Genomic DNA, 23,744 nt, shown 5'->3' with positions numbered 1-23,744 from the left:
TGGGGGTGGGGGATTTGCTTTCCCACCCAACATGACATAGCAACCATGCCCCATACAGCAGAGCCACAACCATACCCTCTGTAGCTCCACCCACTGGGCAAGAGCTGATCAACAACAGCCAGCAGCCAACAACAGCCAAATCCACCCTAAACTGAGGTGTATGAATGGTGAATGAGAATGGTGTAGACACATTCATTCTTTACACCCACAGGAGACAGTTGTGAGAGCTTAAGAACAAATCAACTTAAAATCATCAATTAAATAAATACAAACACAACAACCCCACAATGCCCCAGAGACAACAGATCATTTTGGCTCACATGAAGAAACAAGAGAGAATGACTTTAGCAAATGACCAAGAGGCAGAGCCAGAAAACGTTTCTGAGGAAGAAAAGGTAATGGAACAAACTGAAAAAGAATTCAAAAGAATGATATTTAGGTCCCTTCAAAGGATTGGCAGAAAGATCGAGGAAAGCAAGGAAACATTTAGAAGAATTCAGGAAAGCACTACAAGAACAAACAGACAAAATAATGGCAAATTCTGAAATAATACAAAACCTGTAATTAGAAATCCAGAAGATTAATTCTAAGATTTCATAAATGGATGATACATTGAAAGGGCAAAGTAGATTAGAAACAGTAGAAGTCCAGACAGTGAACTTGAAGATAAATCTTTCAATACTAATAAGTTGGTGTGGCACTGTAGGATAAGCATTGGACTGCAAGATCATTTGAACTAAAAGGTCTGTGGTTCAAACTCACCAGCCACTCCTCAGAACCCTATATATGGTTGCTATGGGTTGGAAGTGACTAGACAGCACTTAACAATAACACCAACAAGCTAGAAGAAAACTCAGGAGAGAAAAAAAGAAAAAAATCTGAAGAACACCTAAGAGTTATGTGGGACACCATGAAGAGGAACACTTATAGGTGACTGGAATTACAGAATAGGAAGAGACAATAAAAAGCACAGAGAAAATTGTTGATGAGTTGTTGGAAGAAAACTTCCCTAATGTCATGAAAGATGAGAAGATAAGCATACAAGAGACTGAATGGATCCCAAACAGGATAGATTTCAAAAGAAAATCGCCAAGCCCTATCAGAATCAAACTTTCCAAAACCAAAGACAAGGAAAGAATTCTGAAAGCAGCTCAGGAAAAATGAAAAGTTAGCTACAAAGGAGAACCAGTAAGACAAAACTCTGAATTTTCAACAGAAACCATGCAGGCAAGAAAGCAGTGGGAGGACATATACCAGACTCTGAAAGAAAAAAATTGTCAACCAAGAATCATATACCCAGAAAAACTATCCCTCGAATCTTGTTGTTAAATGTGGTCGAGTATATTCCAACTCATAGCAACCCTGTACAGGATTTCTGAGAAGTGGCTGGTGGGTTTGAACCTTTGACCTTGCAGTTCACAGTCCAGTGTTGATTCTACAATGCCACCCACATTTCCTGATAAACAGAAATTAAATGAATTTATAATGGCCAGACCAACTTTACCAAATTCTAAAGGGTGTTTTTTAGACTGAGAACCAACAACAGCTGACAATAACCTAAGACTACAATACATAATAACAACACCCAGAACTCAATCCAGGTATTTGTTGAAGTTGTTGTTAAGTGCCATCGAGTCGATTCCGACCCATAGCAACCCTGAATAGGGTTTCCAAGGAGCAGCTGGTGAGCTTGAACCAACAAACTTGCAGTTCAAATGACTTTATAGTCTGACGCATAAGCCCACAGTGCCACACCAAGACTCCCAATTCAGATATAGAAATATTTAAAATTAAACTAACCTATAAGCCTAAAAACAGAGCCTCTTGGTCCAGGTACAGATTCCTTATGAGCACAACGAAGTGTTCCAGAATACTCGTACTTCGCAATGTTATCCATAGCTTGTCATGATCCACACAATTGAAAGCCTTTGCGTAGTCAATAAAGCACAGGTAAACATCTTTCTGGTATTCTCTGCTTTCAGCCAAGATCCATTGAACATCAGCAAAGATATCCCTCGTTCCACGGCCTCTTCTGAATCCATCTTGAATCTCTGGAAGCTCTCTGTCAATGTATGATATAGTCGTTTCTGTATTACCTTTAGCAAAACTTAACTCTACTGGGATATCAAGGAGATTGTCCGACATGTTACTAAGAGGGACTAGTATCTGGAGAGATATCCTGGTGTGGTGCTGTGGATTAATGAGCCAGACTGCAAAGCCGTTTGAACTGCAAGGTCGGTGATTCAAGCTCACCAGTTGCTCCTTGGAAACCCTATACAGGGTCGCTATGGGTTGGAACTGACTCAACAGCACTTAACAACAACAACAGTTTCTGGAGAAGGACATCATGTTTCATAGAAGGTTGGCAAAAGACGAAGACCCTCATTGTGCATTGACACAGTAGCAACAGTGGGCTCAAACATAGCAAAGATTGTGAGTCAGGCACAAGATCCGGCAGTGGTTCGTTCTGTTGTACATAGGGTTTCTGTGAATTTAAACTAACTTGATGACAGGCACTTAGCCAAAACTGCCTCTTCAGAAGAAAGATGTGCCACTCGGCTTCTATTAAGATGACCACCTTGGAAACACTATGGGACAGTTCTTCCCTGCTCAGTGTTTTTGTTATTAAGTGACTTGATGTTAAGTCAATTCCAACTCATAGTAAACTATATAGGGTTTCCTAGGAGCAGCTAGTAGCTTTGAACCTCTAACCCTGTGGTTAGCAGTTCAATGCTGATCCAACAGCGCCATACCGTAAATGGCTGGATGACAATGGTTTTTGGTAATCCACACAGTGCCTGACACATTGTTGGTACTCAATAAATATTTGTGGAATGAAGGAGATAGTGGTAGAGGAGGAAAAGGTATTTTGAGGGTTTATCTATGTTCAGACATCGTGTTTTCTATTGTGTCTGTGGAAAATCTACGTTAAGACAAATGCTTTTTGAATTATGTGCTTATGTTGCTAAATTTTATTTTTTTAAATCTAACTCTTTATTGAGTCTGGACCTCATGGAGCTCTGGGTATATACGCCGGTTACCATAGGGGACGCCTGGAGCATACCATGGAGGGTGGTAGAAGTATTGGTTAGGGACATCCCACTTAGTTTGGGGGGTCCAAGAAGGATGAGGCTTTCTACTCCCGTAAAGATTTACACCCTCGGAAACCCTGCACAGGGTCGCTATGGGTCGGAACCGACTCGATGGCACTTAACAACAACAACAACTAAGAATTTCTACGGAGTATTACAGGTTCAGAAGGGAGCACATTCAGTCAACAGAAGAGCTGAGGCCTTCTGGAAAAAGGAGGTGCTGCAGTGTGAGGTGCGTGGGGGCGCTACAGCTTTGAATGTCAGTCAATTGGGTCCCAGGTGTTTAGAGTTCCGGTGAGCCAGAAAATGCACAAACTAGACCACGGATTACCGTTAGAGCCAAGTCAGCATTAGGAGCTCATCGGCCGCTTGGCTTGAACCAGAGCGTCCAGCAGAGGGCGCGCGGCCGATATTGCGCTGAGACCCGCGAGCTGCCGTTCTAGGCAGAGTCTGGTCATAGAGTCGCGCGGCTTCTGGCCCAGCGACAGGGTAGAAGCCGGAAGTCCGGCGGGCTCCGGGCGTCGAGATGGAGGAGAGTGCGTATGAGTCGGTGCTCTGTGTCAAGCCGGAGGTTCATGTTTACCGCATCCCGCCGCGGGCCACCAACCGTGGCTACAGGTGACCGCCTGCCGCCGGGCCGGCCTGGCCCTGATTGATCCCTTCCTTTCCCGCCGCCTCGACACACCCATCTCGGGAACCGAGGACGGGTCCTGGTCAGTTTAAGGGAGAAGGAGAAGGGACTGCGGCAGTTTCTTTCAGGTCGAACCCAGGGCTGGGAGGGAGACCCAGATTTTCGGCCGTCTCAGTCCGTCTCACGGGCCTCCCGGCGGTGTGGGAAAACATTCAAGTTGTGTCTTGGGAACTGCGGTGGGCTGCCGGATTCCCTTAACTGGGCTGGGGGTGGTGTCCCAGGCGGTTGTTTTTCCGCTGAGCGTTGGCCTTGAAGGAATCCTTGAAAAAGCTTTAAAAAGGGAAGGGATTCTGTCACAACCGGAAATCCCCGAGGGGAAGGGAGGGAGCCCAGAACCAGCCAGAATGTCCAGTCCGGGGAGCTTTAAGCTGATGGCCGAGCCCCAAGGACCCCCGAGCCCCAAGTTCCTTCCGCACGATTGTCATCCCGTAGGAGGTGGAGAGAAGTCCAACTGCACTTCTCTGGTGCAACGTTCATTTGAGACGAGTGAGAAAACAGCGTAGAGGATCGCTAGGAGGGAACTCCGGAAACTTCTGGCGGGGAGAGGGAAGGGATGGAGAAGCGGGGTCCAAGGAGACGACGCCCATTGATTCTGTACCTTTTTGTCCTACTGGCATTTTATTCCCATGTGTATGCATTGCCTATCCACAAAGAAAATGGAAGATACTAATACAGCGAATACAGACATCCTGGCCTTTTGTCATTGTGTGGGGGATGCTGATAATTTTGTGGGTGGACAACCTTGATGACAGTGTTTGTCCAAATTATTTAGAAATACAAAATTGGCCAGCACCACAGAACAACGGAGTAGCGCTATTTCTGACTTGTTAAAAGAACTACTGCATGCATGATGTAATTTAAAAATAGTCTGAAAATAAGAGTTGTTGTTGTTAAGTGCCTTCGAGTCAATTCCAACTCAGCAACTCTGTTTAGGGTTTCCTAGGAGCAGCTGGTGAGCTTAAACTGCTGACTTTGTGGTTCAAATGGACCTTGCAGTCCAGCCCATTAACTTACAGCGCTACAACTATTTGTGACACTTTTGAATGGGCTCAAACATGACAATTGTGATGCTGGCACAGGATTGGGCAGTGGTGCGTTCTGTTGTACAGAGGGTTGCGATGAGTCAACTCAACAACTAAAGCATTTGCTTTTTAGAGCTAATGCTGATGCCCCATAATATCATCATACTCAAGTTGGACCTCCAGAAGAAGAATGGCCATCTGCCTCACCCACTGTTGGATCTTCAGTAGGATTGGTTGGGACCCTCGTGGTCCCCAGAGACCCTCGTGGTGACCAAGTAAGGGTCGGGGCAGGCTAGTAAGGCACAGAGGAAACTGCCAGCCTCTGCATTGCATCCCCAGGTCAGCCTCGCCTGAATCTAAGGCCTGTTGTCCCAGAAAGAAGAACTGAAATCCAGTTTGCTGAATTGTAAATTGAGTCTCCATTTTTGTCTCTCAAAACACCTGTGTCTGCAGTTAGTGTCTCATGAGAGCTCTTGAGAGCTGACACATGCTTAGGAATTTTCAAGCAAAACTACTGGAAACCCCCAAGTTTCTTCCCATTTGGTGGTTTTGCCTAGCTCCTTAGAACAAATACGTCAAGTTCTTTAAAAGAGGCAGTTGTGGATAAGTCCGTGATTTTCTGGGTTTCTTTCTGCCTAGGATGCCTTTGAGAATGCATTTCTTGAGCACCTGTTCACTTTTCTCCCCTGCACTGTTGGCTTTCCTTTTTACTTTCGAGTGTTGATTGCACCCCTCTGTGCCTTTCCTCCAAGGTGGTCTCAGTGGCTCAAGTGGTCACTCTGGCCACCTCAGCCTAGCAGTGTCTTAGAAAAGAAACAGTAGGCCCCTGTAGCTGCTCCCACACACAAATTGGAATTCCCCTTTCAGAGCGGTCTCTCTATAATCTAGACCAGAGGCTGGCAAACTACAACCCACTGGGGGGCAAGCTAAGAAGGGCTTACATTTTTAAACGGCTGAATAAGATTTAAAGCAATAATATTTCATGTTAAAATTTTTTTTGTTTTCCTTTTTTTTGAGGCGAAAACGAGCTTTGTTACATACTTGGCATGTAACATAACATTTTAACTTATTTGAAATTGTCCATCAGTTGAGTTTTGTATCATTTTTTTTTTTTAACCTTGTGAATTGAGTGAAGGTTTTCAGAGCAGCTCATCAGTTTTACGTTCAACAAATCATATACTTTGCTTCATTACAATGATTGCAATCCCTTCCGAGTACCATGGTTATTCACTTTAACTCTTACACTCCTTCCTCTGTCTCCTGACACAGTCATCTTTCTTTCGCTAACCTCCCTCCTGTATATTACTGGCTTGTTAACATGTGATACCTTCTAGCCTGTGAATAATCCCTCCCCACACCATCATAGATTATTTTTTTAAATATTTTATTAGCTTATATAACATTGGTCTCATACACTATTTGGCTTTGTGTGATTGACTAATTTCACTCAGCATAATGCTCTCCAGGTTCATCCATGTTGTGAGGTGTTTTGCAGATTCATCTTTATTCTTCTGTTGCATAGTATTCCATTGTGTGTATGTTTAATCATTCTTCTGTTGATGGGCACTGAGGCTGTGTCCATCTTTTTGATTTGTCTTTTATAGACTGCAGTTTTTAAAAACTTTTATTGTGAATTTATTGAAGGTTTACAGACAAGATCATCAGCTTTACCTTCAACAATTTATACACTTTGCTTCATCTCCATGATTATAATCCCCTCCCTGCAACAACAGTTACCCTACATCCTCCCTGTGGCTCCCTATTTACATCTTATATTTTTTACAAATGAACAAAGCAAAAATATTTGATGTACACATACAAAACAAAAAGTATTTATTTATTTAAATATCCAAAAGGCACATTCTACCAGCCAGTCTCCTGCCCTCAGGCACACAGCCATACTCAGTCCATGGCTGTAGAGGCTGCAGCATGCCATCACCTCTACCAACCATCTCTGCTGTGGTAGATGGAATATTGAAGGATCCTGTATTCTTCTGCATTCTGGTCTCTCTGTCTCTTAACTGGTGCGTTTATGGTGCATTTAATCCATTTACATTCAGTGTAGTTATCTATAGATAATGAATTGATTGCTGTCATTTTGCTGTGTGCTTTTCTGTGGTGTTGCTGCTTTCGTTAGGCCACGTTTTCTGCACTGAGTTCATTTTGTGCATTTTCATTTTCATATTTGTTAATGTTTACTAAATCTTTCAATTTTCCATATTTTATTTTGATGTGCAGGTATATTAATTTTCTCGGAACTTATTATTATTTTTTTTTCTGCTTAAAACAATCTGTTTTATCTTGAAATTTACTTGACTTCCTTGCCATTCAGAAGTTCTGTATCTACACTATTCTCTTTACTTTGTAGTTAATTTCATTATACATTGATACCTCTGGTTCTCAATTTTCAGGCTTGTAAATTTGTTTTACTTTAAATACTTCTATATCTGGATTGAGTTCTGGGTGGTGTTGTCAGGTGTGGTAATCTCAGGTGGTTGTCTCTCTGTCTAAAGAACACTCTTGAACATTTTTTGTAAAGTTGGTCTGGCCATTACAAATTCCTTTTTTCATTTCAGTTTATCAGGAAATGTCCTAATTTCACCATCCTATTTTTAAGGGACAACTTTGCTGAATATATGATTCTTGGTTGGCAACTATGTCATCCCGTTGCATTCTTGCTTGCATGGTTTCTGCTGAGAAATCAGAGCTTAGTCTTATTGGTTCTCCTTTGTAGGTAACTTTTTTTCCTGAGCTGCTCTCAGGATTCTTTCTTTGTCTTTGGATTTGCAAAGTTTGAATAGTGTCTTGGTGTTTTTCTTTTGGGATCTTTCCTATTTGGGGTTCGTTCAGTTTCTTGTATGCTTTATCTTTCATGATGTTAGGGAGGTTTTCTTCCAACAGTTCTTCAGCAATTTTCTCTGTGTTTTTTGTCTTTCTCTGTTCTGGAATTCCAATCACCTGTATATTGTTTCTCTTTATGGTGTCCCTCATAAGTAAGTCTTAGGCTCGCTTTGGATTTTTTCACTCTTTTTTCTGATTCTTCTTCTAGCATAATAGTACTGAAAGATTTATCTTCAGGCTCACTAGTTCAGGCTTCCATTGCTTCACATCTACTCCTTTGCCCTTTCATTGCATTGTTCATTTCATAAATATTAGTATTAATCTAGATTTCTAATTGCAGGATTTGTATTGTTTTAAAACTTGCCGTTATTTTGTCTGAAGTTTTTCTGTGTTTACCTTGCTATCCTCTCTTTTGTCAATCCTTTGAAGGGACCTAAATATTCTTTTGAATTCTTTTTCAGTTAGTTCCATTATCTTTCTTCCTCAGAAAGATTTTTTTGCTCTACATCTTAGTCATTTATTTGAGCCATTCTTTTCTTCATGTGAGCTTAATTTGTTGTCTCTGGGCCTTGGTGAGGTTGTTGTATTTGTGTTTAATTGGTGATCGTATGTTGATTTGGTCTTAGGCCCTTAGCATCTGTTTCCTGTGAGTATAATTAGAGAATGGAAGCCTGTGTATCGTTCTTGTTCACCGTTAGTGCACCTCAGTTTAGGGTAGGTGTGATGGTGATGGCTGCTGTCTGTCATTGATCAGGTGGTATAGGAGCTGGTATTGACTCTTGTCCAGTGGGTGGAGCTGCAGAAGGGACAGTTGTGGCAGGGCTGTGTGGGTACAGTTGCTGTCTCAGGTGGGAAAGAGAAAACCTCGCCCCTCACACACACATACATACACACAAACAATAAACAAACAAGAAACCAACCATGAAAAGGTAAAATAATAGAGAAAAAAGTAGTAAAAACAGGTGGCAACCCCCCCAAAAAAACCCATACATATGTATACATATATTTATACACTTATAACAACTATAAAGACAAAAGAGGGACAGGGAAATGGAGGTATAGAAAAGAGAAAATAAAAGGGAAAAAACCCACCTTAATAATTAAAGGGAAAAGAGGGATGGGAAAATGGAGCTATAGAAGAGAAAAATAAATAAAAGGAAGAAATTAAAAAAAAAAACACTTAGCAAAACCAGCGAGAGGAGGAAAAAAAAGAAGAGAGGAAATGAGAAATGAGAAGGGAAAGAAAACCAAAAGCAGAGAGAGAAAGGATAAAATTCAGGCGAATGGGAAGAGAAGGAGGAGAAATAATAGATAAAAACAATGAAACTGCAAAAGAAAAAAACATAAATCCAGTGTAGCTCTTGGGCCTGAAGTGGAGAAAATTCTGGGGGTTCCTGCCAGCCAGGTTGCTCAGAAGTAGCTGTGGGAGGGATGCGATAGTGGAGTTCTGTTGGTCTCAGTGTTATCTGTTTAGAGCACTTAGTTCCTAAGTAGTTTGTGAAGGCCTGTGATGGAGCTAGTTTCAGTATCTGTTAGGAATACAAGGCAGTTGGTCTGGTGGTTCTGTGGGTTCTGTAGGTCCTAAGCCAATTCCACCTGTATCAGGCACCAAAACATCAGACAAAACAGAGCAGGTAGACCCGCCTCACACTGCTGTGGTTCCCAACCACGTGACTCTAAACTTCTGGAGAAGAGGACTGAGCTGGAGGTAGATGAGGGTGGTTGCTGAGCACAGCCCTGGTCACCAGAGGAGCTTGTGGACAAAGAAGGAATTGATCTTACCTTTCCAGTCACGCGTGTGAGTCTTCTCTGCCAGGCCACCTTCTGGTGCCAGAGCTCCTCACAAAGGTTCAAGGTGGCCATGCCTCGTCTGGCCAACTGATCACCAGTCAGTCTCCCCTATCTCGCTGTCCCTGCCCAGCTTCTCCCAGCAAGCACTCAGTCCACTACTCTAACCTTTCTTCTGAAGTTTAGGGTTCCAGGATTTTCATCTAGGTGTTTCATTTGGTCTCTCATGTCTTTGTTGTTGGATGTTAAAATTCTATGAAATTCAAATTCCACTGCCCATAAAGTTTTTATTTGTTTTGTTTGCTTTTTGCCTGTAAAGTTTTATTGAAATACAACCATGTTCAGTAGAAATTAATTGGTTAAAATACTCAAAGCACCAATATGTTCTCATACTATCTATGATTGCTTTTAATACAATACAATGGCAGAGTTGAACAGTAGCGATAGAAACCATATGACCCTTACAGCCAAAAATATTTACTTTCTGACCCTTTACAGAAACCATTTGCCAACCCCTGACCTAGAACTAGCAGCCCACATGCCCTTCCCCTTCTCATGTCTGGCATTGGAATAAGGAAACAGGAGCCTCTGCCATCGGCTCAGTGATTTTTGTCCCCTTAGGGCTGCGGAGTGGCAACTGGACCAGCCGTCTTGGAGTGGCCGGCTGCGGATCACTGCAAAAGGGCAGGTGGCCTACATCAAACTGGAGGATAGGACCTCAGGTAAAGGCAGGAAAGGCTTGTGGGGGGCTGAGGTGCCACATTTCTTGTTTATGAAAGGAGAGGCAGCTGGGGGGCATGGGGAAAACGAAGGAATCACACTTTACCAGTCTCCTGTGTGATTGCTTTGCCAGGCCGCCTTCTGGTGGCAAAGCTGCTCACAAAGGTTCAAGATGGGCATGCCTCGTCTGGCCAACCGTTCCCCAGTCTCCCTCTCTCGCTGTCCCTGCTCAGCTTCTCTTCCCAGCAAGCATTCTGTCTATTTCTCTACCTTTTCTTGGTTCGTGGAACCTGTTCTGGATATCACAGTCAGATCCCAGTACACTTGGTTGTAGAACCTCTGCCCCGGGTGTAAAGGCTAGTATTTTCTGTTCCTTTTGGAGTCTATAGGAAAATCCTAGTTGTAGAGGTCAAGGAAAGGAACCTTACACTGATCTACGTAGAACACCCTGGAGCTGCCTTGAAGTCTGGGTGAAGTTGCTCATGCCACTGAGCCCCGGTTTTTAACTCAGAAATTCTGTTTCTCTACTACATGGTGGTAGGAGCTCTGGTAGCATAGTGGTTACGAATCGGGCTGCTAATCTCATGGTCAGTAGTTCGAAATTACCAGCTGTTCCATGGGAGAAAGATGAGACTTTTTGCTCCTGTAAAGATTTACGGAGACCTCGGAAACCCAATATAGGGTCACTATGAGTTGGAACCAACTCCATGGCACATAACAACAACAACAACTACATGGTGATAAGTCCCCAGATCTGACCCTGCTGTCTGAAAACCAAACCAAGTCCAAGCCCACTGCCATCGTCAGTTCCCACTCATAGCAACTCTATGTAGAGTTTCCACAACTGAAAACCTTAATGGAGCAGACTGGCTCACCTTGCTCCTGCCGAGTGGCTGGTGGGTTTCAACTGCTGACCTTATGTTAACAGCCTAATGCCTAACCCACAGTGCCACCAGGGCTCCTTGTGCTAACAGAAGGAGCAAGAAGTCAACCTAGTCATTTTTCTCTGGCGAGAGGACAAGCAAATCTGTATTGGGGTCAGCTGGCAGATGTCGCCTTTAGGAAAATCTTTCCAGAAGTCGAGTCCCCAGTGTCCCTGAGTGAGCTGTGAGGCTGACATTGCCAGGGGCAGTCAGCCCTGGGGCCCAGGACAGTGGTCAGCACAGTGCCTGCTTGGTTTGGTCCCTCAGCATCCAGTAGACTTTTACTGTAACATGTAGCGACTTTCCCTTGTGAGGTAGAAGATAGTACAAAGATTTCAAGGCTGACTGGCTGCTTCCTCACAACTGCACCACTCCTAACTGAGCTGTGGGACCTTGGACAAGCCTCACGACCTCTGCCCCCTTGGCCTCCTTAATACAATGGAGAGTAGTTTCGTTGTGTCTCCCAAGGCTGTTGGAAATATTCAGTGAGCAGCTATTTATCATTGCTTCATGAACTTCAAAGTGACCCCAGACATTCTGATATATGGGATTGGCAGGGTGAGTTGCCATGAGAATTGCTGGGATGTCCGATGTCACATCACAAGGGAATATGTCAGCTCCTCTGGTGTCTGGGTTGTTGGGAATGATGGTTTAATAAGACACACCCTGTGCTGAGGACTGAGTCCCGCCTGCAAGGCCTGCCATAATGTGCTCTGCACTCAGGGTCATGCCCACTGCATCCGGTGAGCTTGTTTTTAAAGAATATGTGTGTGTGTGGGTTTACACACACGTGAGCACATGAGGGAAAGTCAAAAAGTATTGCTATAAAACCATAAAGCCATTTTTTTAAACAAAAATGTCAAAATGTGAAACTACTGTTAGGCTTCGGGTTGCTACTGTTCCTTGCTGTATCTTCCATCTTGGTCTATGCAGTTCTGAAAGCGCTGTTTCCATTTCTTGATAAGCACTGGACTGTGAACCAAAAGATCAGTGGTTTGGCAATTCAAATCTACCAGCTGCTTCTCCTAAACCCTATACAGGATCACAGTGAGACAGAACTGACAGGACGGCAGTTAACAACAACAACCCATCCCTTAAGAATTCTGCACTCTGATTCACGTCACATTAAATGACAGTTTTAGCATCATCAAAGGATTCAAATCGTGTTCTTTTAAATGTTCTTTGAGTTTCAAGAACAGAAAAAAGTCTGAAGGGACAAGATCAGGGCTGAAGGGAGGCTAGGCTAAGTTTCCCTATTCAATTCTTATTGGATAGCCCTTACTACCCTAGAACCTATTGGCCTGTTTCTCATCAATTCAATTTTCTTAAAACTTCTTCCTCATGATCCTGTGTCCTTTGAGAAAAATCTATCAGGATTACCCCTTTGGAATTACACATGGTCTCCATAGTCTGCCTTGACTAATTGACCCAGCAGAACTTCTCGGAAGCTGCTGTTTTTGATTGGAACTTTTTTTTTAAGGTGCTCTAGTAGTGTGGATACGAATCGGGTTGCGAACCTCAAGGTCAGCAGTTCGAAATTACCATCTGTTTTGTGGGAGAAAGATGCGGCTCTGCTCCTGTAGAGATTTATGGCCTCAGAAACCCTATACAGGGTTGTTACAAGTTGGAACCGACTCTAGGGAAAATCACCACCACCATCAATGAGACTAGGACAGTCCTGGTGTTGTGCTGCAGGTTAATGGCGCGGACTGCAAAGTTGGTTTGAACTGTAAGGTCAGCAGTTCAAGTTCACTAGTTGCTCCTTGGAAACCTTATATAAAACTGACTTGATGGCACTTAACAATGACAATGAGACTAAGACAAGTCTATTACTGAGAGAACTGTCTGCAGCCGTCTACTGATGGTATATTGTTGTTAAGTGCCGTCGAGCCAACTCCAACCCATAGTGACCCTGTATAGGGTTTCTGAGGAGCAGCTGGTGAGCTTGAGCCGCCGACCATGCAGTTCAAATGGCTTTACAGTCTGGCACCTTAACCCACAGTGGCACACATAGACAAGTTTAAATGTGTTCTCTTTGGAATAAACTTCAATCCATGTAGAACTGGAACCCAAGTAACTACTTTTTGACTTAACCCACGTAAGCATCTTATAAGCTGAATTGTGCCCCCTGTCCAAAATATGTGTTGTAACTCCTAACCTCTATGAGGAATCCTGGAGTCCTGGTGTGGCACTGCAGGATAATGCACTGAACCACAAGATTGGCAGTTCAGACTTAACCAGTTGCTCCTTGGAAACCCTAAAGAGGGTTGCTATGAGTTAGAACTGACTCATGTCACTTAGCAACAACAGATACCAATTCGTCGTGTGGGAGATCCTGGGCAGGTTATGGAGCCTGCACCTGTATTGTTATGTTTCTAACTGCAGTTGCCTAACATTCAGGTGCAAATGAGCCAAACTTAACAGGTTATGCCTCAAGAGAAGCCAACTGTGGGAGAAGCTGACTCTATTTCATTGTGATTCAAAAAAGGTCCTCTTTGAGGAACAGAAAAAAAATATGCTCTCTTTAAACAATGGATTGGAAATATATTTGATTTATAGATGAAAAGATTGGAAGGTTGGAAGGGGGGATTGTTGTTGTTAAGTGCAGTCGAGTCAGTTCCGACCCATAGCGACCCTGAACAGGGTTTCCGAGGCTGTAAACCTTTACGGGAGCAGAACGCCTCATCTTTCTCCTGTGGAGCTGCTGGTAGTTTCGAACTGCTGACCTTGCGGTTCGCAGCCCGATTCGTAACCACTACGCTACCGGAGCTCCTTGGAAGGGGGGGATACTGATGCAGAAACCCCGCATCATGTAATGAGAGAAGAGGAAGTGGCTTGAAGTCACGGCCTCCTGTGACGTGAAGGCCATTGTGAAGGAAAATGAGACAGTGAGAAAAAGTCCTTCATATTAAGACCGAGATCACTATAGTACTTGTATTTATCTTCCCAGGTGTCTTTATAACCCTCAATAAAAATACTTTTAAAAAATGAACTCTGTATGAACAATTCAATGACATTGATGACATTCTTTGAGTCATATGCCTAGTCTCCCCTCCTTTACCAAGTCCTTTATATTAATATTCACTCACTGCCAACCAAGTTTCCTTTCTAGTGTTTAGAATTGCTGATGTCAAAGCATTTGACTTGAAATGAAACCAGAAATCAGAATTATTTTACATGTAATCTTATGATCCCTGGTGGTACAGTGGGTTAAATGTGGGGCTGCTCACAGAAGGATTGGTGGTTTGAAGCCACCAGGCAGCCACTCCCTGAGCGAAAGTTGAAACTGACTGCTCCAGTAAGCTTTACAGGTCACCTGACCTGCCCTGGAGGGTCACCATGAGCTGGAAGCCACTTGATGGCAGTGGATTTGATTTGGCTTGGGGCAATCTGATGTTGAAATGTTTGAAATAAATGAAACAAAAACACTTTGAAACTGTAAACTGGGTTTGACCTCCTCTGACTTAAACCTTTCTGTCTGTAATTAAGGCACCCTGGTGGCACAGTGGGTCAAGTGTTGGATTGCTAATTGCAAGATGAGCGGGTCAAACCCATCACGAGCCACTCAAAGAGAGAAAGATAGGCTGTCTGCCCCCACAAAGATTTGCAGTCTTAGAGACCCTAAGAAGTTCTACACTATCCTAGTGCATCATTGAGTTAGAATCAACTTAAGGGCAGTGAATTTGGTTTCTGGTAGTTAGATTACCTGTGTCTTTCCCTCGCTGAGACTGGATTTCATTGGAATCCCAGAGTAAGGTTTGCCTGTGGGCTTCACTGACAGGGCCACTTGAGGGAACAAAGGCCCACACAGTAGTAGGGTAGAAGTGTCAGGCAGGGAGGGACTGGTGGCTTACCCTGCCCACTGCTTTCAGGGGAGCTCTTCGCTCAGGCACCAGTGGATCAGTTTCCTGGTACTGCCGTGGAGAGTGTGACGGATTCCAGCAGGTACTTCGTTATCCGCATTGAAGATGGAAACGGTACGTGTGCTTGGTGCTATGCATCTTGAGAAAGGTGTTTTCCTCTGCCTCTGAAATGTGGGTTTGATCATGTATCATCTCCCAGGTCGGCGTGCGTTTATTGGAGTTGGCTTCGGGGACCGAGGTGATGCCTTTGACTTCAATGTTGCATTACAGGACCATTTCAAGTGAGTGGTCTTCAGAAACGCATGCTCATGCCTCCCCCTTCCCTAGACAGACTGGTGTCCCAGGCTAGGATGCCCAGGTGGCTGTGTGTGGTTTGTTAGCAGACAGGTGTTCTCCATCAAGGCAGGCCCCTCTCTGCCACTCCACCTGCCTCCATCTCTGCTTTGAAGTCACCTGTTTTTCCCGAGGGCCATCTCTGCCCTCAGCAGCTCCTCTGGCCTTCCTGGGCCTGCTCTTCCCAGGCCACCCACCAGGCCCCCTGCCACTCATGAAGGTGCCTCTGGCTCTTCCCTGACCTGGTGTGCTGCGTGGGTGGCTGCTGATGGGTGGTTCCTTAGACAGTGGGAACCTTGTGTTGCTCTCTGCTTCCTGGCCATCTATCTGGCCTCACCGTCTACCTTCTGAACTTGTGGGGGGTGGTAGGACCTTGTCTTCATTCTCAGGCCAAGTGCCAGGCAGGGCCAGGTTCTCACATTTCCTGAAGGCCACTGAGTGCCCGGTGGTGTGCTTGGGCCCTCTGCATAAACAGTTTCATTGACTTTTCATCGCAGTTCTTACTACAGAGTTGTCCAGTTTGTTGATGGGGAAGCTGAGGTGCACATAGCTGTCAGAGCCAGGATTCGAGTCCAGGCCTAACTCCCTGCTTGTGCCCGTTCTACTTCCCTGCTTCAGTAAGAGCCTCGGCTTGGACTCCAGCCAGCTGACCTCTTCCTTCCTTGCTTTTCTCTGCCGGTTCTCTCCCCAGGTGGGTGAAACAGCAGTGTGAATTTGCAAAACAAGCCCAGAACCCAGACCAAGGCCCCAAATTGGACTTGGGCTTCAAGGAAGGCCAGACCATCAAGCTCAACATTGCGGTGAGTCCTCCCTCTCTTAACTGTGTTTCCATGGCCACCAAACCATCCTGGCCAGAACCCATCCGTCAGCAGATGTTTATTGAGTACCTGCCTGTCCCAGGTACTGTGCCAGGTATGTCGGCAGGGATGAACAAGTGGAACTCACGGATGAGCTGAGATAGAAAAAGGAAAATGCAATTACAACATGGCAAGAGCAGTTCTGTCACCAACGGTATCCTGGGTGCTGTGGGCTTCCACAGCAGGTGCATACAGCCCAGAGTTGGGGAAACCAAGGAAGGCCTCCTGGAAGGAATGACCTACACACAAGTAACAGGGCTAGAGTGTGGTTTGTGCAAAGCTTCTGGGTTGAGAAGAAGCATCAGAAATGAGAAGTAGTATTTCTGGCTACTAACGTGGGTCTGCAGGGGATCAGTGTGCTCATTCCAAGCTGTGGATTGGCCTCATGCTTTGGGTGAGAAGTTGTTTGGGAGCTCTGGGAAGGAGGTGTCCAGATGGTGGTGGGTGACTGGCCAGTGACCCTTGATCAGGGATGTCATGGGCTGAGCAACTTCTGCTGGTACTGTCAGTTGGACTCCTGTGTCTCTCTGTTTTGAGCTACCCTTACCTGACTTTTCCCTTCTTTGCCTTTGCAGACAGCACCCAATCCCTCTGAGATCAGGAAAAGGTTGGGCTGGACTGGGTTGTTAAGACTTGGCTTTTATCTGGCTGCAGGGGTGGATTGGGTGTTGGGGTTGATTCAGACACTAATTTAGGGGAGCCAAGGATCCAGGGGTTTGTTTTTTGAAGAAACTGTAACCCTAAAATAATGCTCTTTACTTACTGTCTCTTTTTCCCCTCTTCTGCTTCATGCTGGTGATGATTTGGGACCTTGAAGTTGGCCAGCTGGCCCTTAAGAGAAAATGCAGTTCAGATCCAGTGGACTTGTTGAGATGTGATTCTTGGTCTTTCTTGGAGGAAAACTAACATTTAATGAGCATCCACTGTGGGCCAGGTAGTGTTCTTAGACACTTTCTCATACGAATTCCATCTCCTCCTTTTATAGACAAGAAAATGGAGGCTCAGAGAGGTCAGAGAACGTGGCCAGGGTCACAGAACTAGAAATCACTGACCTGGCTGGATTCACACTGAGATCTTTGAGGTCTCTGGACTCAGAGCTATGGTCCTGCCATTTGATTTAGCTACAGCTTTCTTACAAATCAGGAACTTGTTGTCTTTGTCTTTGAAATTTGCTCTGGTTTCTGGCTCACACTTGTTTTGTTTTAAAATATTTTTCATAAGTTATAATAAAATATATACAAAATAAGATCATAAGTGCAGAATTCAGTGAATTTTTGAAAAACTGAACTTCCCCAAGTAAGCAAGCACCCAGGTCAAGAAGCAAAGTGTCTATACGCTGGAAGCCCCTCTCCTGCTCTTCCTAGCCCAAGTAACCACCATCCTGACTCTGAATACCACAGAGACTGCCTGTCTTTGACGTCTATGAGTTGAACCAAATACTGTATACTCTCTTATGAAAGGGTAAGTCGGAGTATTGCTACTAGTGTTCTAGTTCATACATGCATGAGTTTACTCCAAATACAAGGTATTGAAACCTGTGTCTGCAATCAATGGCTAGCTGCAGACGAGTTCTCTCGGTAATACACATGTCTTAGTCTCATTGCAATGTCTTTCAAAAAAAAAAAAAGTGGCTTACAAGAGGATCTACTAGGCCAATTAAATTCAAAACAGAGAGGTCAGCTCAGAAGACTGTAGCCACTGTTTTTTGGTATTCCAAAGGGGCAATCTTGATAGATTTTCTTGAAGGACACAGGACAATCATGGGGACTTACTAGGGAGGAAGAAGTTTTAAGAAAACTGAAAACTGCATTGGTGAGAAAAAGACTAGGAAAGTTTTGCCAATTGTATGAAATCGCTTTTATAAAAAGACAAATATACATCTACATAAGGAAATCAATTTTGTATATAGGTGTACAGCAAGAAATATGTGTGTATATACATGCATCTTAGATGTACCTGTAGGCGTGAATAGATACATGTTTGTGTGTGCTGCATACATATGCATATGCAAGGGTAAGTCAAAAGTATTTCTGTAAAAGCTGGGAAAACTTTATTAAACAAAATAAAATGAACAACTATTATTTCTCAACATATCTTCCATCCAGGTCTCTGCATTTCTGAAGGCAATGTTTCCATCTCTCTAAACCTTTCTTTTTCTTTTTGTTTTTTAAATTGATTACTATGCATGTTAACCCTGTAGGGCAGAGGAGAGTGGCTCTGTAGGGTTTTTCTTGTTGTTGTTATAGCTTTTTATTGTGAATTGAGTGAAGGCTTACAGACAAGATCATCAGCTTCATATTCAACAACTCATACATTTGGTTTCATCTCAATGATTTCAATCCTCTCCCTGCAACTGCGGTTATCCTGTTTCCTGTCTGTGGCTCCCCATTTACATCTTATAGTTCACAAGTGAATGAAGCAAAAATATTTGATGTGCACTTATAAAACAAAAAATATCTATTCATTTAAATGTTCAAAGGACACATTCTGCAAGCCAGCCTCCTTCCCAGAGGCACACAGCCTTAGTCAGACCTGGAGCCTGCAGCTGCTCTGTCTTTCCAGCAACCGCCTCTGCTGTTGCCACTTTTCTACTCATGCTCATTCTTCTTGATGGTCCTGGGATCGTCTGTTCCTGAAATGGAAGATTATCTGTTCCCCCTTTTTAGTTACACATCTTCCACAATTTCACGTTTGACAGTCTCAATGAATGTTGCTAACAGTTACCCAATTGTGTCATAAAATCTTTATAGCATCATCCCCTCCCCCCTTTCACCAGACCCATTGGAAAAGAGGAAACTCTTCAGTGGGGATTCTGCCTTGAATTTTTTTTCTGTCACGACACTGTACCTGCTCACCTGATGTCCTTTGAGAATTTGGGAAACCTGATCTCATCCACCTTGCAGCCCTGATCTTGCCCCTTCAGATTCTTTCTGTTCCCCAAACTCATTTTAAAGGAACACAATTTGAGTCCCTTGAGGATGCCCAAACTGCCGTTTTGATCTAAGAGTGCAGATTTCCTCAGGGAAGGGTTAGATGGAAACAGCACCTTTAGAAGTATAAAGGCCTCGATGGAGGAAGATACGTTGAGAAACAGTCGCTTCACATTTTGATGATAAGGGTTCTGATTCTATAGCAATACTTTTTGACTGACTCTTGTATATGTGACTTTTTTCTTTACTCAAGCTGATATTTGTAAGATTCATCCCTGTGGTGTGTTTCGTTATTGATCCTCAGGTGGTGGCATATTCCATGTGTGCTTAGAAAATAGACCCAGTGTGCTTCCCCACTTCACTAAAGAGTTCCCATTTGGAGCTGTGCAGCTGAGAAAGCACTAGTGCGTGCGTGTCCTTCGGTGCACACATGTATGTGTTCCTGCTGCAGGGCTATAGTTCAGCCAACTTACACTCCCACCAGCAGGGCCTGAGTGCTGTGCTTATGTCCTGTCTTGGTCAATACTGAGGCTCTTCCTGGTGGGTGTGTAATGGTGCTTCATCTTGATTTGCATTCCCTGATGAAAGAAAGTCAGGTGCTTACTTTTTAAACCATGACTGATAGCTTTAATTGGTGATGTGTTGAATGTAGTTCCAACAATTAAGGTGTGGCCCGGCCCTTGACTATCTTGGTTATACAGACACTTGGAGCCTTGGGGTCCCATTGGTCATATCTTTGGGGGTTTTTGCTAGCAGTTGGGACTGCAGCAGAGTAAAGTGATTTGCGTTTTTTTCTTCTCCTTAGAACATAAAGAAGAAGGAAGGAGCTGCCGGGAGCCCCCGCACACGGCCTGCTAGCACAGGAGGACTGAGCTTGCTTCCTCCTCCCCCCGGGGGAAAAGTCTCTACCCTCATCCCGCCCCCTGGAGAGCAGTTGTCTGTGGGGGGGTCTCTCACCCAGCCGGCCATTGCTCCCAGTTCAGGTCAGTACATAGATAGTAGGAATTGTAAGCCCATTGCTGCTGAATCAATTCTGACTCATGGTGCCCCCTATGTGTCAGCGTAGAACTGTGCTCCTTGGGCTTTTCAGTGACTGGCCCTTCTTCCAAGGTGCCTGTGTGGACTCGAACCTCCAGCCTCCAGGGTTAGGACTTGCGGCATTGTTTCTCAGAGTGGGGTCCTTCTTGGAGAGAGCCTTCTGGGGCTGAAATCTGCACTCTTACTGGACTCCCCCACCCCCAGTGGTATTTAGAGGCTCATTGAGGTATGGGAACCACTGCCTCAGGCCCCCTTGGTTGCTGGTGGTTTTTTGTGGGTTTTTTTTCTTTTTAGTATTTGTTGATAATATACACGTCAAAAACATACACCAATTCAAGTTTCTGCTTGTACAATTCAGTGACACTGATTACATTTTCCAAGTTTGCAGCCATTTCCCCCTCCTTGTCCTCTCCACCTATGCATTATTCACTGTAAGATGGAGCGCACCTGACCCTGGGGACCCTACACCAGTCCCTGCCATCCACTGCTCCCATTCTGTGAACAAGACAGACAGTTGGCATGTCTGCAGACAAAATGGTTCCAGATAATGAGTTGTGAATGGCTCGCCTGTTTTGATCACTTCCTGCGTATGCTGCAACTCCAGACTGTCTAAGCTTAAATTGTAGCTCACCAGCAGTGTGATCTTCAGAAAACTCCTCACTTTTCTGAGCCTCAGTTTGCTCCTCTGTGTGATGGAGATAGTAATGACACCGACAACATAGGTTTTAGCATCTTTGTCACCACTATGGACCTAGTCTAAGCACTGAATATACATTAACTCGTTTCATCCTCACTCCAGTCATCTCAAGTAGTCTTGTTAGTGTCCCCATTTTAGAGATGGGGAAACTGAGACTTCCGTGAGCTGCCTTTTCCCAGGGGCGGTATGGATGTTTAAAGGAGATAATGTACTTTGACCATTTGTAAACTGTAAAACCAACCCATTGAGGGCCCTGGTTTTTTATCTGACCTCCCAGCCCAGAGCAGATAAGAAACAGCAAACTGGTGGGAAGGCGGAGGGTGGCAGGCGTGGGGTGTTCAGGAGGGATACTTGGCGGGCAGTGCTAAGGGAGGTACCAGAACAGCACAAAAGCAGGCACTATACCGTCAGTTGTACCACTCCTTCTGGAAAGCCCTCCCCAACACTTAAACCAGTTGTCTGGTGCATAATGGGCGCCCAACAACTATTGCATGGTCCAGACAGTGGACTGAGGATCTCACATTAAGATGACCTTGTGGTTTTAGTGGGCATTCATCTCTATTCAAGAAGCCAGGAGAGTAGTCTTAGTACATTTTAGACAGATTGTCAACATAAACAGCTGAAAACAAAGTCAGCTTCAGGCATGAGTGACGCTGGCGTGTGACTCACCCTCCCTCCCACGCCGCCTCTTTGCCTTGTATGTGACTCTGCCTTTTCTCCAGGCGACCCTGGGACTTGTGAAAAGGTGATGGAACCGTGGGAGCTCCTTGGTACTCTGTTGCCCCAAACATGTTTCACTGTGTGTCTTAGCTGCCTGGAATCACTGATTTGGGGTCATTAGTAGGATAAACTGATAAAAAAAAAAGAGAGAAAGAGAGAGATCTTTGACTTTGTTGTCTCCTTCTCTTCTTTCCCAACCCTGTCGACATCAATAGAAGGTGCCACCGTGTCCTGGCCACCACCCAAGGCTGCCACCGCTGATATCTGGGGAGACTTTACCAAATCCACAGGGTGAGGAAGTTCACATTCTTGTGGTGGGACTGGGGTCTCAGGGCTGCTTCTCTGAAAACCTGGATTGCTTCACATGCCTCCCTCCTGGCTGGTTTGTGTCTACACAGCAGCTCTGCTTTGGACATTGTCAGGCTAGCCAGGGCACAGAGCCCACTGGGGAGGGACAGGCATCTTCAGGAAGGCTTTGGCTGCTCTTCACTGCTAGGTGGCCGGGGACTGCCTTTTGCAAATCTTGCTGGTACCACCTTTAAACCACCTCACCAAATGCTTGATCTTGTCCTCAGTATATCTCCCCTCCCCCTGGCAAGTATCCCAGAGCTCTGGGCTGAGAGAAGACCCCATCCTCATGGAACCTCTGGTAGATCTCTTACCCTCTCTTGCACTGTAAAATATCATGACTGGTGAAAAGATGTCAAATTCCCATCACCCTATTACATATATGAGGGGCTTCAAAAAGTTCTTTGAAGAATTCCATTTTCCATGAACTTTTTTGAAGTACTCTAGTGTGTGCTCTAGGACACTAGGGGTCAGCAAGCTTTTTCTGTAAAGGACCAGATAGCAAATAGTTTGGAAAGTCCTGGTGTGGCGCTGTAGGATAAGCACTGGACTGCTAACTCTAAGGCCAATGGTTCAAGTCCATCAGCCGTCCCTTGTAAGCCCTATATGGGTCGCTATGAGTCGGAATTGACTCAAAGGCACTTAACAACAACAAGACCATGTAGTCTTTTTTTTGTTTTTCTTAAATGTTTTATTGTGAATTAAGTTATAGTTTACATGGGAGAACATTAATTTTAGATTCATTCTATCGTATATCATCTCATTGCCATGGTTACAATACCCTACATGCATCATCAACCAACCAAAGGGTATACCCTGCAATCCTGCTCCCTGCACCCCCCAGGTCTTCAGCACACAGTCGCTCTCCCTCTCTGGATCTAAAGTCTCCAGCTGCTCCATCGCTCCACGTCATCATCTCTGCCTCCATTTCAGGCATCACTGCTTCTCTGGGTAGGGTCCCGCTCTCTGCTCTTCTCCCTTGATGGTCCTAGGGACCTCCGCTCCTAGACTGAAAAGTTAATCACTCCCCTCCTTGCTATAAAACGTCTACCTTTACATTTCCAACCCTCACAATCAGTCCTGATAACAATTATTTACTATTGAATCACAAGAGACCCGTCTGCATTTCATTGCATCAGCCCCGCCTAGTCAGATTGCATGTAGTCTTTTTGTAACCAATCAGCTCTGTTGTTGCATGAAAGCAGCCACAGATAATAAGTAAACGAATGAGTGTGTGTACCCATAAAACTTTATTTGCAAAAACAGGCAGAGGGTCCAATTTGTCTTACAGACCCTTATTTGCTGACCCCTCCTCTACAACTTTCAGAGACGGACTTCTTGGATCACTTCAGCCAAGAGAAAAGATTTTACCTTTTGTCTGCTTGGTGTTTTCAAGCATGCGCGCCCTTACATCTCTTAGTCTTTTTACAGGTCAGTGTCCGGCCAGACTCAGCCAGGCACAGGCTGGGTCCAGTTCTGATGTGAGCCTGCTCTTTTCCTCCTACACCTTCTGGAAAGGAGCCGCCTCATCCGGAGGACATCACACTCCCTGCCAGACTGTGTTTGCAGCATGACTTTCTCCGCCATGCCTGGCCCCTTCGATACATTGGGTGTGTCAGGCAGCCAGTTGGCCCCTTGTCACACTGGTGCCCAAGATCCCAGGATGTGACCAGAACCCAGGAGAAGAAAAGCTCCAAGGGCCTCTCCCCTTCCTGTCCTCTTGCCATGAGAGAGACTTTGAGACTTGACCTCTTCCAACACAATGGCCCAAATTAAACACAAGCCCCAAAACAAAAGAAGGGGTAAAGTTTGCTGTCTGGATTCAGATCAGCCCTTCTCAGGGCTTACGTGTGCTGCGGGATTGCTGTCCAGAGACAGGTG

At 44.8% G+C, this 23,744-nt stretch overlaps 1 protein-coding gene across 2 annotated transcripts; it reads left to right on the top strand.

Moving 5' to 3' along the window:
* The first annotated feature begins 3,542 nt into the window (after window positions 1-3,542).
* NECAP2 (NECAP endocytosis associated 2) lies at window positions 3,543-23,343 on the top strand. Of its 2 annotated transcripts, none has more exons than XM_006866344.1 (8): window positions 3,543-3,710; window positions 10,056-10,156; window positions 14,950-15,054; window positions 15,140-15,221; window positions 15,965-16,073; window positions 19,866-20,043; window positions 21,731-21,806; window positions 23,295-23,343. In XM_006866344.1, the coding sequence occupies exons 1-8, from the start codon at window positions 3,619-3,621 to the stop codon at window positions 23,341-23,343; spliced, it is 792 nt and encodes a 263-aa protein (XP_006866406.1). In that variant the 5' UTR covers window positions 3,543-3,618. The 2 variants fall into 2 exon arrangements, with proteins under 2 accessions (XP_006866406.1, XP_006866407.1); XM_006866345.1 differs by having other exon boundaries at window positions 3,594-3,632.
* Window positions 23,344-23,744: the final 401 nt, after the last annotated feature.

This window comes from Chrysochloris asiatica, unplaced genomic scaffold (genome assembly GCF_000296735.1).
Source record: "Chrysochloris asiatica unplaced genomic scaffold, ChrAsi1.0 scaffold00090, whole genome shotgun sequence".
NCBI classification, from domain to species: Eukaryota; Metazoa; Chordata; class Mammalia; order Afrosoricida; family Chrysochloridae; genus Chrysochloris; species Chrysochloris asiatica.
This window is presented reverse-complemented; position numbering and strand designations above follow the sequence as displayed.

Bases quoted from the DNA above. Each gene is read 5' to 3' on its own strand.
- NECAP2 (XM_006866344.1), top strand. From the start codon at position 3,619: ATGGAGGAGAGTGCGTATGAGTCGGTGCTCTGTGTCAAGCCGGAGGTT. The intron at 15,055-15,139 runs GTACGTGTGCTT...ATCATCTCCCAG, and splicing joins CCGCATTGAAGATGGAAACG to GTCGGCGTGCGTTTATTGGA. The intron at 15,222-15,964 runs GTGAGTGGTCTT...TTCTCTCCCCAG, and splicing joins GCATTACAGGACCATTTCAA to GTGGGTGAAACAGCAGTGTG.